Source organism: Sebastes fasciatus, chromosome 13, assembly GCF_043250625.1.
Source record: "Sebastes fasciatus isolate fSebFas1 chromosome 13, fSebFas1.pri, whole genome shotgun sequence".
Lineage (NCBI taxonomy): Eukaryota > Metazoa > Chordata > Actinopteri > Perciformes > Sebastidae > Sebastes > Sebastes fasciatus.
The window spans coordinates 9,291,294-9,306,184 of NC_133807.1; the positions used below are offsets into that span (position 1 = coordinate 9,291,294).

General features: G+C 40.0%; 3 protein-coding genes across 8 annotated transcripts in view; 2 read left to right on the forward strand and 1 right to left on the reverse strand.

Annotated features, from left to right (window-relative positions):
• Positions 1-1,582: 1,582 nt before the first annotated feature.
• gfer (growth factor, augmenter of liver regeneration (ERV1 homolog, S. cerevisiae)) lies at positions 1,583-4,225 on the reverse strand. The gene is made up of 3 exons (XM_074655296.1): positions 3,782-4,225; positions 2,036-2,250; positions 1,583-1,956 (listed from the first exon to the last, which is right to left on the reverse strand). The coding sequence occupies exons 1-3, from the start codon at positions 3,998-4,000 to the stop codon at positions 1,794-1,796; spliced, it is 597 nt and encodes a 198-aa protein (XP_074511397.1). The 5' UTR covers positions 4,001-4,225; the 3' UTR covers positions 1,583-1,793.
• Positions 4,226-5,552: 1,327 nt separating this feature from the next.
• On the forward strand, positions 5,553-12,780 carry drg2 (developmentally regulated GTP binding protein 2). Its single transcript, XM_074655295.1, has 14 exons — positions 5,553-5,676; positions 5,898-5,990; positions 7,694-7,851; positions 8,092-8,181; positions 8,265-8,325; positions 8,552-8,642; positions 8,842-8,914; positions 9,235-9,325; positions 10,087-10,184; positions 10,441-10,517; positions 10,652-10,740; positions 10,840-10,898; positions 11,050-11,103; positions 12,417-12,780. Exons 2-14 carry the CDS (start codon positions 5,927-5,929, stop codon positions 12,501-12,503), a joined length of 1,092 nt encoding a protein of 363 aa, XP_074511396.1. The 5' UTR covers positions 5,553-5,676; positions 5,898-5,926; the 3' UTR covers positions 12,504-12,780.
• Positions 12,781-13,233: 453 nt separating this feature from the next.
• The window catches only part of LOC141780186 (unconventional myosin-XV-like), a 63,975-nt gene continuing 62,317 nt past the window's right edge, over positions 13,234-14,891 (forward strand). For 5 of the 6 annotated variants that reach the window (XM_074655305.1, XM_074655308.1, XM_074655307.1 and 2 more), the window contains exons 1-2: positions 13,234-13,293; positions 14,745-14,883. In XM_074655305.1, the coding sequence (XP_074511406.1) occupies positions 13,253-13,293; positions 14,745-14,883 (180 nt within the window). In that variant the 5' untranslated portion in view covers positions 13,234-13,252. Of the gene's footprint in view, positions 13,294-14,744; positions 14,884-14,891 lie in introns of those variants that run through there. The other variant, XM_074655310.1, reaches the window with a different exon arrangement.

Here is a 14,891-nt window from a genome sequence, read left to right on the forward strand (position 1 = left end):
AAAATGACACAGTGAGCATAACCTCGGTCATTGTCCTCACTTGCAGATATACAGCCCTGGAGCTATTACAGAAGTTAAATAAAAGCTGGACTTCATCTAAATATGAGGCACATAGAGGCCACAAGCAATACACTGCCTGAATCATCCATCGGCCACAAACATTGCTAAGTGATGAACTATGGCAAGGAGAAAAAGTCTCATGATGATACTTGTGCCAAATACCACAATAAAGTATAGTCACGAGTTGCTCATCATGGGATATGTGCCAATTACTGCGGCCTCAACACTGACCATTTAGCTCAACTCTAAACTGTCTCAACATGAAATGAAATGATGAGCTTCAATGGGTAGTAATAATGTAGTCCTGGTGTTGTGGTGTCATTTTCACAACTAATATTACATGAATTGTATTGTGAAAATGGCAAACTGAAGCTGCTGTGATACAATATCATGCTCACACCACTAGAGGTCAGTGACATCTACTTCAACATTCAATATCTTAACAGTGATGTTAATTAGAGGAGATAAACAAACATATGTAAAAGGAAGTAATTCAAACCACAGTTGAGGATGAATACTGTTTGTGGGTATAGGATCATGATAACAGGAAAACATACAGTAGCAGCTGAGCATTATAGAGTTGTTTGGGCGTGTCCTCTACTGGTTCCTTAAATAACAAATTCACAATCAGAGCATATTAATAACACACAGGTCACATGGCTTCCAAGGCCCTTGACTAGAGGAGAAAAGTCTTCTCATGGTGCTGCAACTAACAGATGTTTTAATTATCCATTAGTCCCCTAATCTATCACCTACTTTTAGGGATTGTTTATTCTATAAAACAAATGTTACCAGAGCCTTAGAGCCAAGTGCTTATTTTGTCCAACCAACTGCCAAAAAGCCATTTACAGTGACATGAATTAGAGAAACACAAGTAAATCACTTTTGGGAGCCTGTAATCAACACAATATAGTTGTTTTTTTAACTTAATTTAATGACTTAAATGATCAATTAAACATGGTTGTAAATAGAAAATTACATAATTACTAATCCCAGCATTAAATTATGCAAATAACTTAACATACTCCGCAGGTATACCACCCCACAACACACACAGACTGAGTGTATAATAAAATACATTGTAATCTTCATCATTATGTAAAATATATATATATTTTCTGACATATTCAAAAGTATTTTATAAGTGATAGCTCTAATTAATCACTGACGAAATTAGATGTATATATTAAATATTTTTCATCACATTCAGAATGTAATATTTAGTGTTGTAGTGATTCTTCTGGGTTAAACAAGACTTCAAAAAACAACTTAGAACAGACCTGGAAACAACATTTTAATAGCCAAATCAGTTTGTAACTAACTCACTGCTTTAACAGACAAATCAGGGCTACGTTGGTCAAAAATATGTTTTCCATTTCACACAAGATTGGATGTAAAATTTCCAAAAACACTTCAGTATCACACAATTTTAACACTCCTGAATAACCAGAATTAACAAGAAGTTCAGTGAAACTTTGCTATGAGTTTTGGTTCTATCCTGAGAAACTGAGAGGGATACGCATTTGTTTTGTATCTTTAGTTTTATTGCCAGATCAGTTATATTAACTGACCACATGACAAGATTTGCAATGTACCACCTGGCCTCTCTCTCTTCTCGTAAGGTGTTTTCCATAATAGAGATGTGAGCTCCACTTTGTGGCACTCAAAGTTTTGCACCGACAGAAAGAAGTTCTCCTCTCAGGTCTCCGCTCGGTCTTCACATCTCTCATCACTCAGTCACAGGAACCATCTTTCCATCCATCTTTCCACCTCTCATCCACACGGGAGCAGTCAAACTCAGGCTTGCCCAGCCGGACGTTGATGTCATTGTGAATGCGACAGAGCCACTGAGAAAGAGAGTGGCAACTCCTGGCGTCTGGCTGATTGGTTTTCAATCTGCGGAGAGGGAATGGTGCGTTTAGAAACGGCCTGCTCTCGTCTAGTAACATCTTTAAATGGACTAATGTGGTCTGACCTGCCCCTGAGATCTTCTGCGCACTCATCACATGGGAAGAACTTGGAGAAAAGGTTGATGAACTGCCCCATCTCTTGCTGCTGGGTAAGAGACGGACGGTCGGGGTAATATGCTGCCATAGTGTGCAGGAAGGACCAGGTGTTACGCCCCAACTCTTCCCTGTCCAACGGACACTGTGGGTCTCGTTGTGGCTCTGACTCTGCAGCTCGGGTCTCCTGGAGAATCACACAGATACAAACACACAACAGAGTCAAACAGCTGGCATTTTAAAGGGGAACAGGAAGGGCAGCCAACTGCATTATGTGGTTTATGTTGATTTATGGTTATACATGCATTACTCATATCCTGCCCTACAGGCAATTTGTTCACATAGATTGTATATATAGATGGATGACGCGTCTCAACTTCCTACAACTGTACAGAAGTGAAGTCATAATATCCTGGATACAGGAGCTGTCATTGTGAGATTTTGACGTCATTTGGAGCCAGAGTCTGCGGAGTAGTGATCAGCTGGCTGGAGCCGTGGTATCGAGGTCACCCGAACCGAACCAGTTGCGAGCCGAGCACGGCCGCAGCTCATCAGCGAGAGAGACTCACAACTGTCAATCATGACGTCCCATACCCTTTTTATAGCCTCAAATAACTAATTAAAACCAAACTTATCAGAAAAATGAACACTTGAACACACATCAGTGTGATAAGAACTACCTGAAATGACAGAATCTATCTTTGGGAAAAATGTATTTGACGCGTACTTTGACTTTTTAGTTTTGGCCCATCATGTCTCATCCACTATCATGCAGGAGGTAGGATTTATGACCTATACTGCAGCCAGCCACCAGGGGACAATCAAGTTGTTTTGGCTTCACTTTTGGGGAGCTTTCAAGTCGTCCAACTTTATATACAGTCTATGATTCATCACCACAGCCAGAAAATGTGTCCCCAGAGAATTGATTTCAAAATACTGCTGCTGGTTTATAAAGCACTAAATGGTTTAGGGCCAAAATACATTTCTGATCTTCTGCTATGTTCTGAACCATCCAGACCTCTCAGGTCATCTGGATCAGGTCTGCTTAGTGTCCCCAGAGTCACAACTAAACATGCAGAAGCAGCATTCAGTTTTTATGCACCAAATATTTTAAACAAGCTCCCAGAAACCTGCAGGACCGGTCCAACTCTGAGTTCTTTTAAATCAAAGCTTAAAACGTTCCTGTTTGCTGCTGCCTTTTATTAAACCAGATAATGATCTTATACTGCACTACAGCTTTTCCTCGTGTGTTATTACTCTATTTTAGCTTCGAGCCTAGCTTTTATTTTTAGCGTGTTTTTATTTTCTAATCTTTAATGTTTTTATGGTTTTGTAACTGTTTTAATTATGTCTTAATGTTCTTTTGCACTTTGTCACAATGTTCTTAAATGTTTATGAAAAGCACTTTGAATTGACCTGTTGCTGAAATGTGCTATACAAATAAAGCTGCCTTGCCTTGCCTTTAAGATCAGGATCAAATAACTGATATTAAAAGCTTTGGACCAGATGTAGGGGCTCCCAAGTAGATTAAAACCCAATTTAACAAGCACATTGCATCATGACTAACACACTTTCTGATAAAGCTGGAGGGAGAACAAAACTTTGACAAAAAAATAATAATAAACCATCTTATAGTCAAGCCAAACTTTACTCCTGAAAAAAGTAAAATATTTCAACAGAAACCTCCAACAACCCTTGGAGCCTTGACCTCAGGTCACCTGTACAGCAGCTGTCGTGTCCTTCTTCTGGACCTTCATCCAGGATTTAAAGTCCGTACAAGCTCTGCACGGCTTCTTCTTCACATCCCCGGTCTGCTCCTGCTCTCTACCGGAGCTGTCCTCCGGTGCTTTGGGGGTCACTGCAAACGGGAAACCTTCAAACCCGGTCGGGCTGCTGGCAGATGATGATCCTCTCGGTCCTGTTGGCTCAGCAGCCATGTTCACTCTCTCTATATAATATATGACCTAATAACGTCTGACTGGCTGATCGATAACAACATCAGGAATGTCCGGCTGTTAAAACGCAGTTACCTCCGACTGGACACATTATTCATATTTGACTCTACCGTGCAGACAGCGTCATGGTCACGGTGCTCACTCTACCGAAAGATACACCTGACAACATTTCCGTTGCAGTGAGTTTCCTTCTTTCTTCTTCTTCTCTCAGTTTCTGGCGGATCGCAAACAGCTTTAAGCTGCATACCGCCACCTACTGTACAAGAGTGTGTAACATCATGTCATTTTACACATTACTGCTACCCACCAATCCTGTGTCTCTTAAAGGTCCCATATCGTGCTCATTTTCAGGTTCATACTTGTATTTTGTGTTTCTACTAGAACATGTTTGCATGCTTTAATGTTTAAAAAAAACTTTATTTTCCTCATTCTGTCTGCTTGAATATACCTGTATTTACCCTCTGTCTGAAATGCTCCGTTTTAGCACATTTCAATGGAATTGCAACAGAAGTGCCTTGCAAGGCAACAGCTTGGGTCCATGTTTACTTCCTGTCAGCTGATGTTGTTAACATCAACTGTAACAGGAAATAAGCTGGGACACATTTAGAACGTTTATGTTTAAAAACGTGTAATGGTCTAAATATTGTATATTTGTGACCTAACGGCTTGTTTCAAACGCAGAATTTCTGAATACGGGCTGTGTGTATTTCTCTGTCTATTGAGCATTTTGATACTTTAACAGTATTTATATCACATTTAAACCTGCTTTATAATATAAAAGACATGAAAATTTCTCTTTTTACAATATGGGACCTTTAAGAACATTAATAGTGCCTTCCTGGTGCCTTCAATCCCCTCACCTTCTGTTCCCAGTATCCCCTTCAAATCCCAGTCCTGTCCCTCCTCTCTGTCTTGGTCCTCTAGTCTTTGTCTTTCATACTCTTTACAATGAATTAGGATATGCTGCACATTTTCTTTAACACCACAATCCCCTCACTTGTCACTGTTCCTTTTCCCCATTAAAGCCAAAGTGCCATTAAGACCTGTGTGATCCAGTCTGAGTCTTGTTATGATGATTTCCTCCCTTCTGTTCCTTTCTTTATATTTCTTTGTTATGACCGACTTTTGTATTCTGAAATATATCTCCTTCCTTTCTGGTCCTCCTCCCATCTTTTCTGCCATATCTCCACTCCTTTCCTTTTAATCACGCTTTTCCTTCTCCTTTCCCAAGTAGAACTGGTACTGTTATTTCCTTTTGCAGTGGATTTTTTGCTAGTATATACATATTATATATATAATAAATATATATATTTATATATATATATGTATATATATATATATATATATATATAATACATATATATATACATATATATAATACATACATATATATATATTATATATAATATATATATTATATATATATTACATATAATACAAATAAAACATATAAAACATATATACCCCCTCTGTGCAGTCTTAGCAAGCTATAGTACAGTTCAATGATTAGATCTTGCATTACAGTTTTTGTTGACTGTATCAGTGAGTTTGCTTGTTTCTGGCGGACCTTTCATGGGCACGGAACGACTTCCGGTGTGTGATGTCAGTTCTCCGTGCATGCCGCTGAGAGAAGCCCATGGTGTAGCCTCTTTCAAAGTGTAAATCTCTATCATATTACAGCATTTTTAAACTGTTAAACATGACGTGTGTTTTATATGCGGGTATGAATGTAAAGCTGGATGTGCTGACTCGCTGTTTTTATTGCGGTTTATCAACTGTTGGCGGTTAAAGTCCCACTAGGTTAGCCGGGTGGCTAACAAAGCTAACAACTGTAGAGTGACACGTTTCTGTTGTTTCTCTCTCCTTGACTCCTTCACAGCGAAGCTGTAGCACAACTGAACCGACACGATGGGGATCTTAGAGAAAATCGCAGAAATAGAGCGAGAAATCGCCCGGACACAGAAAAACAAAGGTAAGAGAGGGGCAGTGACTAGGCTAACTGTTAGCTCCTCCATGAACGAACTTGTAGCCTCTCTCTCTCTCTCTCTCTCTCTCTCTCTCTCTCTTTCTTTCTCTCTTTCTCTGTCTCTATCTGTGTCTCTCTCTTTTTGTCTCTCTGTCTCTCTCTGTCTGTCTCTCTCTTTCTCTGTCTCTATCTGTGTCTCTCTTTTTGTCTCTCTGTCTGTCTCTCTCTCTCTTTCTCTCTCTCTCTCTGTCTGTGTGTCAGCAGTCAGTGTTGTGTTACTCAGTGTGTGCTAATTGACACCGTAAGCTTGATTACAGTTACCACCACACTTAAAGGAACAACCCCAACAAAATGTTTTTATCTCCCAAATAATAGCTAATACGTTCACATTTTTCAAACTAAACTCCAGTGGGGTGGTTGTGATGGTATTGCAGTCTTATAGCAACCTTTCTTCACTTCTCACTTGCTTATTGTGGAGTCAGCCCTACTTTTAAAGGAACAGTGTGTAGCCTTTAGGGGGAATTTATTGGCAGAAATGGAATACAATATGATGGCTATGTTTTTATTAGTGTACAATTACGTGAAACTAAGAATCGTTGTGTGTTTGTTAGCTTAAGCCGGGCACACACAAAGCCGACATCAAAGATCTAGTGGCGATGAAGGCCACCGGCTGTGTCTCCTCACCTCGCCTTTGTTTTGGATGACAAGTTGTTCTCGAACACACCGCAAAGACTTCAGCTGACAGCCAGTTAGCACAGACGTTCTGCGCCTGCGTGAGATGAAATAATTCTCCACACCAGCAAGCGACAGTAGTCTGTATTCGTCATTCAAAAAAGGGAAAACCGGAAGACCGAGGAAAGCAGATATACAAGCCGCTGTTATGATACGTACATGAAACAAAGCGGCGTTTGCCGACCATTTTCTCACCACTTGGCTTCATTCCAGGTGACCGTGTCGTTGTGAAAATATCCGTGTATTGGAATGATCAGATGAGATGAAGATGAAAAATGAGAAGACCCTTCTGTGTCCTTGTGACTTTACTCATTTGCTTGCTTTCCTCACTTCCGTTTCTCTTCTCAAGCACTGATTTGTTTAAGCTGAACAGCCAATCAAAGCCGCCGATTCAACATACTGAGTCGGACGAAAAATCTCAGACACGGGCAGACTAGAGCGGACGGTTCGGGACACACCGACAGACACTCACGACGGCCCCAAACTGTCTGTCAGCCGACCATCGGCTTGGTGTGTCAGGGCCTTAGAATGAGCCCTGCATATCTACATAGGGAGCGGGTCCTATTCACAGAGTCCGCCATGTTGCTCTGCCATGTTTCTACGGTAGCCCGGAATGGACAAACCAAACACCGCCTCTAGAGAGAGCCTTCCGTGTTTGTACGTTACCTGAAGGCCACCGCAGTTCTCCGACACTCTTGTGATACTGCGCTAACGTGAGCCGCGGAGTGCAAAATCGTGGTACACTTCCGTTGCTCCTAAAGTAGTGTTATTATGGTAAGGATGGCCTCTGAGCGAAGAGAACGGCGTTACCACGGTTTTGCACTCACGGCTCACGTTACCGCAGTCTTGGAAAAGGAGGAGTGAACGGAGGGGTACTCAGTTGATTGCAATCTGCAACCACACCGCTAGACGCTGCCAAATCCTACACACCTTTAATGTATCTTGTGTCACATTTTTTTTCTCATTTCTTTCTCCAGCCACTGAGTACCATTTGGGTTTGCTCAAGGCCAAGCTAGCCAAATACAGGGCTCAGCTCCTGGAGCCCAAGTCAACGGGGGCCAAAGGCGAGGGCTTCGATGTCATGAAATCAGGAGATGCTCGTGTTGCTCTTATCGGTTTCCCCTCTGTGGGTAAGGTACGTCAACATGTCGGGTTGTGTTATCTGGTCTGGATCTGGAAAGTCCAAAAATATGTTCTTTTTATGACCATGTTTCCTGTTAATCCTGCGCTGTATCTCAAATACAAACAAACAAATAACAAGATACACAAACCAAGCCAACATTCTTCTCACGTTGAACCAGAAACCGAAGTGAAACATAATCCAAAGATTGAACACGTGCTGGTGTAATTGAGTCCTCTGTTGTGTGTCCTGCAGTCCACCTTCCTCAGTTTGATGACATCAACGGCCAGTGAAGCTGCTTCCTATGAGTTCACCACTCTCACCTGCATACCTGGTGTCATAGAGGTACAACACATTTCACACCACCGTATAGATCTTAAACATTATGTACCAATGTGCCATTTACACTGTTATCCGTTGCTCTTCAGTACAAAGGGGCCAACATCCAGTTGCTGGATCTGCCAGGAATCATTGAGGGTGCTGCCCAAGGTATGCTTAGGTTTCATGGTTTTGTATTTTGTTTGCTTAAACCCAAAGTGAGCAGACATTGGAGATCTGTAGTATATCTATTATATTATTATGGTGTTATATCAGAATTATTACTGAATGATGGGTCAGTAATGATACTTTCAGTTTGTAATTCAAATACTGCCACTGAGAATAATGCCATAAAGCTCCATAGTGATTGTAAAACACAGACTCTGACTTTCTATAGGTAAGGGTAGAGGTCGGCAGGTCATCGCTGTTGCCAGGACAGCAGATGTCGTCATCATGATGTTGGATGCCACCAAAGGAGAAGTTCAGAGGTGTGTGTGTGTGTGTGTGTGTGTGTGTGTGTGTGTGTGTGTGTGTGTGTGTGTGTGTGTGTGTGTGTGTGTGTGTGTGTGTGTGTGTGTGTGTGTGTGTGTGTGTGTGTGTGTGTGTGAGTCTGTTTGAGAGGCATACGAGTCAGTTCATCAGCTAATTTTTGCCTTTAATTTCTTTTTCTGTTTTTTATCTTTCTAGAGTACTTCTAGAAAAAGAGTTGGAGTCCGTGGGCATCAGACTCAACAGGTGTAAACCGAATATTTATTTCAAGGTACATTTTCTATCATTATCCTATCATAATATCAACTGCTTATTTCAAAGAGATATGGCTTTTAGTTTTTGAGATGTTGTGGCAACTAAAATTGTAGAGGAAAAAAATTGACCAATGGTTGCAATAGATAAAAAGGAGGAAATCAACCGCTGGAAGACCCAAATAGTTGTCAAGGTACCTTGCTCTGGCATTAATGGACCTTGCTGCTGTCAGAGAAAAAAACCCGAAACATCCACACTAGCTCGTCAGTTCCAGAAATTAATACTCATATTTATGATATTAGACTGGGTAAAAATGTGTGTTTTATCTCTCTTCTGTAGCCCAAGAAAGGCGGCGGCCTCTCCTACAACTCCACAGTTCCTCTCACTCAATGCTCAGAGAAGCTCGTCCAGCTCATCCTTCACGAATACAGTATCCTTCACTCTGCCAGCATGAGAAAAAGACTACCCCACTGTTCTAAATATTTAATGTCTCTTCCTTAAATAGACATTCCTTAGGTCATCTCAGTCCTCTTATCATTTCCATGGACTTGTTAAAGGGATAGTTCGGGTGTTTTGAAGTGGGGTCGTATGAGGTACTTATCCGTAGTCTACACATAGGTGTATTTCCTACAGTCGATGACGGTCGGCATGCACCCAGCTTGGAGAAACGGACAGGAGTACCGACACTGCAGCAAAGCAATACAGTGTTGTAGACGGGGATGGCAAAAAAATGTATTGTCACTGCTTTACCTTGCCCTCAGACAGCCCTATCCTTCTGCTTTCTGACGGGGAACTGAAAGTGAAACTTATCTATGCTCTCTCCAAAGCCAGCAGGCTCAGATGACAAAAACAGTGTAGATGCATTTCAGTTCAGTTCGCTGTCAGAAAATATTCTAAATATAGCGTACACTTAAACGGATATTTTTTTTTACATTTTTTTTTTTACATTTTTTTTTATGTGGTTAAAATAAATTTTTCTGCCGTCCCCGTCCACAGCAGTACATTGCTTTGCTCTTGTGACAGTGCTCCTGTCTGTTTCTCCAATCTGGGGGCACGCCGACCGTAACCTACTGCAAGTAATACACTTACTATGGATAAGTACCTCATACAACCCCACTTTAAAACACCCAAACTATCCCTTTAATAAGTCCCAGTAGTATTCGGTTGATTTCTTTAACCCCTTCTCCTCAGAAATCTTTAATGCAGAAGTCCTCTTCAGGGAGGACAGCACACCAGACGAGTTCATCGATGTCATCGTCGGGAACAGAGTTTACATGCCTTGCCTATACGTAAGTTAGCCTCATCGTCCGGGTTGGGTCAAAGCGTCGTACCTGTAAATTTAAAATGTTTGGAAGCCAAACTCCAAGTCCAAAGATGTTTTTCTGAAAGTTTTCAACCAATAATAATTCATTAGTGAAGTGAAAACATGAAAAGTTACGAGTTGAGAGGTTTTGGAGCTTTGTTTTTGTTTTGTTTATTAGCTAGCTTGTGTACATTTGTTTGGACTCTTATCTTTCGTCCTCATAATATTTGTGCTATTCGCAGGTGTACAATAAGGTGGATCAAATCTCCATCGAAGAGGTGGACCGCCTGGCTCACAGACCTCACAGTGTTGTCATCAGGTCAGATATCTGTATACGTGTTCGTGAATAACAGTAGTCTTGGTTTCGAAGCTGCCATCTCACTCTTTTTAATTTACAGTATGTATGCATTTGTGCGTTAAACATCTCCTTTTCTGTCCACATGTATATTTCAGTTGTGGGATGAGTTTGAACCTGGATTACCTTTTGGAGACGTTGTGGGAATACCTGGCTCTGATTTGCATTTACACTAAGAAAAGAGGAGGTACACACACATTTTTTTTCTTATTCCCTCATTAGACTTTCATAAGCACATGAATACCTAATAAATTAAATTTCTGTTCATTTCTTCTTTTTCCATTAGAGCGCCCAGACTTTGGTGATGCAATCATTATGAGAAGAGCTGCATCTGTAGAGCATGTGGTAAGTAAAACGCACATGAAATCATACTTTTTATCAAGACAAACATTTTTATAACATTTATACACAAATAATAACACTACAGTAGGCAGACCTACTGTATCTGCACTGTGTATGATATGTTAATATGCCCGTTTTCCTTTCTCCCCCACAGTGCCATCGAATCCACAGAACCTTAGCCGGCCAGTTCAAGTATGCCCTGGTTTGGGTAAGTTCAAGTTTTCAGAGGCAGTGACCTTCAGAAACTTAACTCATTTGCCTCTTGTCCCATTATAAACTGTATGAAATAACTCTCATGTTGACCTACTGAGTAGAATAAACTAAGACTGTTTGTAGATGTCATGACATACAGTGACTGCTGTATCTTTTTAATGGTGGCCTTTCTAGTAGAAGTGTAATGGTACTCAAAACTCATGCAGTTTTGTGGTCACGATTCATTATGTTTTTGTTCAGTTCGGAGAATAAAAAAACAAATCGGTGCATTTATTTTGAAAAAGACAGTACTAAACATTAGCTCATGGATAATAATTCTTATGACCAACAGTCTGCATATAAGTGGTGAGCAAATCCGATAAGAGGTTTCAAGGATGTCCCAACACAAAAATTTGTACCAGTAAATTGAAAGTTCAGCCAAGGAGTGAGTTTTGACATTCCCAGAATTCGCTTGTTCTTTTAAACTCCAGCTAGTTTTTTTTCAAACTAGAAAAATTACTAAATGAATTATACTTTTGTGGTAGCATAAATATTAGGATTACAAGCTTTTTGACTGTGGCATTGATGTTGCTTTAAAGGTACAGTGTGTAGGATTTGGAGGCATCTAGTGGTGTGGTGGTCACGCAGAGGTTTTGCACTCTGCGGCTCACGTTACCGCAGTTTCACAAGCGTGTCGGAGAACTACGGTGGCCTTCAGGTAATGCAAAACCACAAAAGGCTCTCTCTATAGCCAGTGTTTGGTTTGTTCGTTCTGGGCTACTCAACGATTCTTAGTGTCAGGTGATAATACACTAATGAAAATTTAGTTATGAATATTATATTCCATTTCTGCTAAAATATCCCCCAAAAATGTTACACACTGTTCCTTTAATCCCACAATGGGTTGTATGCACTCACAACTGGAAATATAATTAGTACAGAATGTATACTTTATATCAATATTGTATGAAACTGGGACACGGTGTATGAACACTAACTGTAAGCAATGTCATTATACTTCAGCTTCATTATGATGAGGATGTAATGATAATGTAAATGTAAGTAAACACAGCTGCAGCTCATAGAATAATTCACTTTGCATTAGGTGTGTGACAATAATACTCACTATATTCAGTCCTCGCTCGATTGACTTCCTAAATTAAAATCACCCTTTGAGCTGCAGCTGTGTTTACTGTGCCGTGATACACGAGAAGCAGAGTAGAGCGACTGCAGAAGATCTCTTGTTCACTGTGTAGTGATTCACTGCATTTGAAACCCAAACAAACAAAAAGGGAAGGGTCTGAAATGTATCGTCTGTTGGTCTTCCAGGGAACCAGCACCAAGTACAGCCCTCAGAGGGTCGGCCTGACGCACATCATGGAGCACGAGGACGTCATCCAGATTGTCAAGAAGTGAGCAAAGCTCCTGATGGGACAAAGGAGAGACTGAACAGGAGGAGCCACGCTTTTGTTGCAGGAGTTAAAATGGAAAAAAAAAGACCCACTGTACAGTAGATATACAGCAATGAAAAATAGCCGCCGTTCTTATTTTGTATATTAAAATTAACAAAATGCATTGAAGAGACAGAGCAGATTTGAGTTGACCGTGGACAGGAAATGGTGGATTTTACCTTTTGATTATAAGATACATTGATTCAGAGAGGAAGAATAAAGTCCATAAAATGTTTAATCAATCCTTGTGTTTGTTGTATTCTTTTAAGTTTCCCGTTTATGTATGTATTATTGGTATATTGTAACTGCATCTCACCTGAGTTATATTCAGTCACGTGCAAACACCTCATCTCTAATTCCTGGACCTTTTATCCATCCTTCAGATGGAGCTACAGAGCTCCAAACTGTAAATGAATAATTATGAAGTAAACAGTCATGAATACATTTAGTAAAATATATAAATTGAATATGTAAAGTAATTTAAGAAATTATTAAAACTTAAATCATTATTATGTAATGTTATTTCATCATTCTTATTTTCATAATATAACTAGTTTTATAAGAGTTTTATTTCAGATTGTAAACTAATATATAACGCTATATTTAACATTTCAAATGTTTAAATCTGAAATATCTAATTTTTAAAGGAACTGTGAACACAACACCGACATAACGGACCTCCTGCAGCTATAGGGAGCAACGTCATTATTCATTATGGAGAGATTTTATGTCGTGTTTCTAGCCACATGGAGAATGTAAGGCCAATATTTACTCTTCTTTTAGTTCTGTTTTTGTCTCCAGTCGCTCCTGAGGGGAATATGTGACTCTTAATCTGATAAATGCTCCACTATGTTCACCAGCTAGCTAGTTAGCTAGCTAGGTGCTAGCTGTCGGCAGGTTTTAATGCTAGGTGGCTAATGTTAGCCGGGCGGCTAATGTAAATTAGCACCCGCCACCTGTCAAATACAGGGTTGGCTGTGGCAGGTACAAATTTCAGGCCACCTGCCACGATGGCAAAAACCTTATATTAAGAAATATTATTGTTAAAAAGCAATTCCTAAATTAAAAATAGTCATGGATTAAGGTTACATGATCCATATATCCACTCTGTTACCTCTGACTCAGTGTTTACTAGGGGTGGACGAAAATATTGAGTATTGCAATATTATGTTTTGTGATACTGTATCAATTCTCAAAAACTCTGTTTTGGATTATAATAGTTTACACGCACAGATTAACTCAGTCAATACTTTTTATTTATTTTTTTATTTTATTTATAAAGATATGCGCCGTCTGTGATAAATGCAAATGTAGATCCTACAATTCTGATTGCATAAAAAAGTAAAAAATGTTTGCTCAGATTTTATGCATATGGCGGCATGTTTTTTATACTACAGTTTTCCTAAAATTAAATTTTTTTTAAAATCGCGATACAGTAGCCTACCGCAATATATCGCAATATTTTTAATCATAAGCCTTGTATCATGATATGTATGTTATCGCCAGATTCTTGCCAATACACAGCCCTAGTGTTTATGATTCTAAAGCGTTCTACATAGACTTCAGAAGTGGCAGACAAAACAATTGTGTGGCTAGTAGAAATGTTCAGTGACCTGCCACAGTGGCACATGAGGAAAAAACTTAATTTCAGACACTGGGTGAGACCATAAATATGTCTATATATAGGTTAGACTATCTATTACTGTGGGTGAGACTGAAGCAAAAATAATAAAGTTGCAAAGTTATGAGTTGAAAGATACTAACAGCTACATTTTAAGGTCCGAAAGGCTGATGCAGTTTTGGAAATTAGCACCAGCCACCAGCCAAATGCTGGTAAAATATGCTTACAAAAACAAAACAAAACAAACAATGGTAATCTTTTGAGTGGAAGGTATATTCTGGTATCCACCAGCCACAGTGGCAGGTGGCCTTAAACTCAGAGCTCAGGTGAACACAGAGAAACTTTCCAACTTCTGCAGATGAATATGAAAACAGCCTTTAAGTACCAAACCCTGCTCATAATGTTACACCATTCTGTACAGTGAAGGACAAACATCCAAGCAAAACACTTTTTTAAGTGGAGGGGGACTTAAATAATGCGGCAAAACTCACAAATATGAATATGAATTTTATGGAAATATAACAGCACCATTAAATAAAAAACATTACTTGTCCTCACTTTAAGACCATGTTGTTTTTGTGACAGGATTCCCTCAGATGAGCATCCTGCACACCTTTATCCATACTCAGCTGTAGAGCAGGTGAGGGTCAGCCACCTCCGACCCCTCCCCACCGCGTCCATCCCTGCTGCCCAGCTGTTTGTGTCCTGTCTCCAACGCTCCAAGGTAGGCTG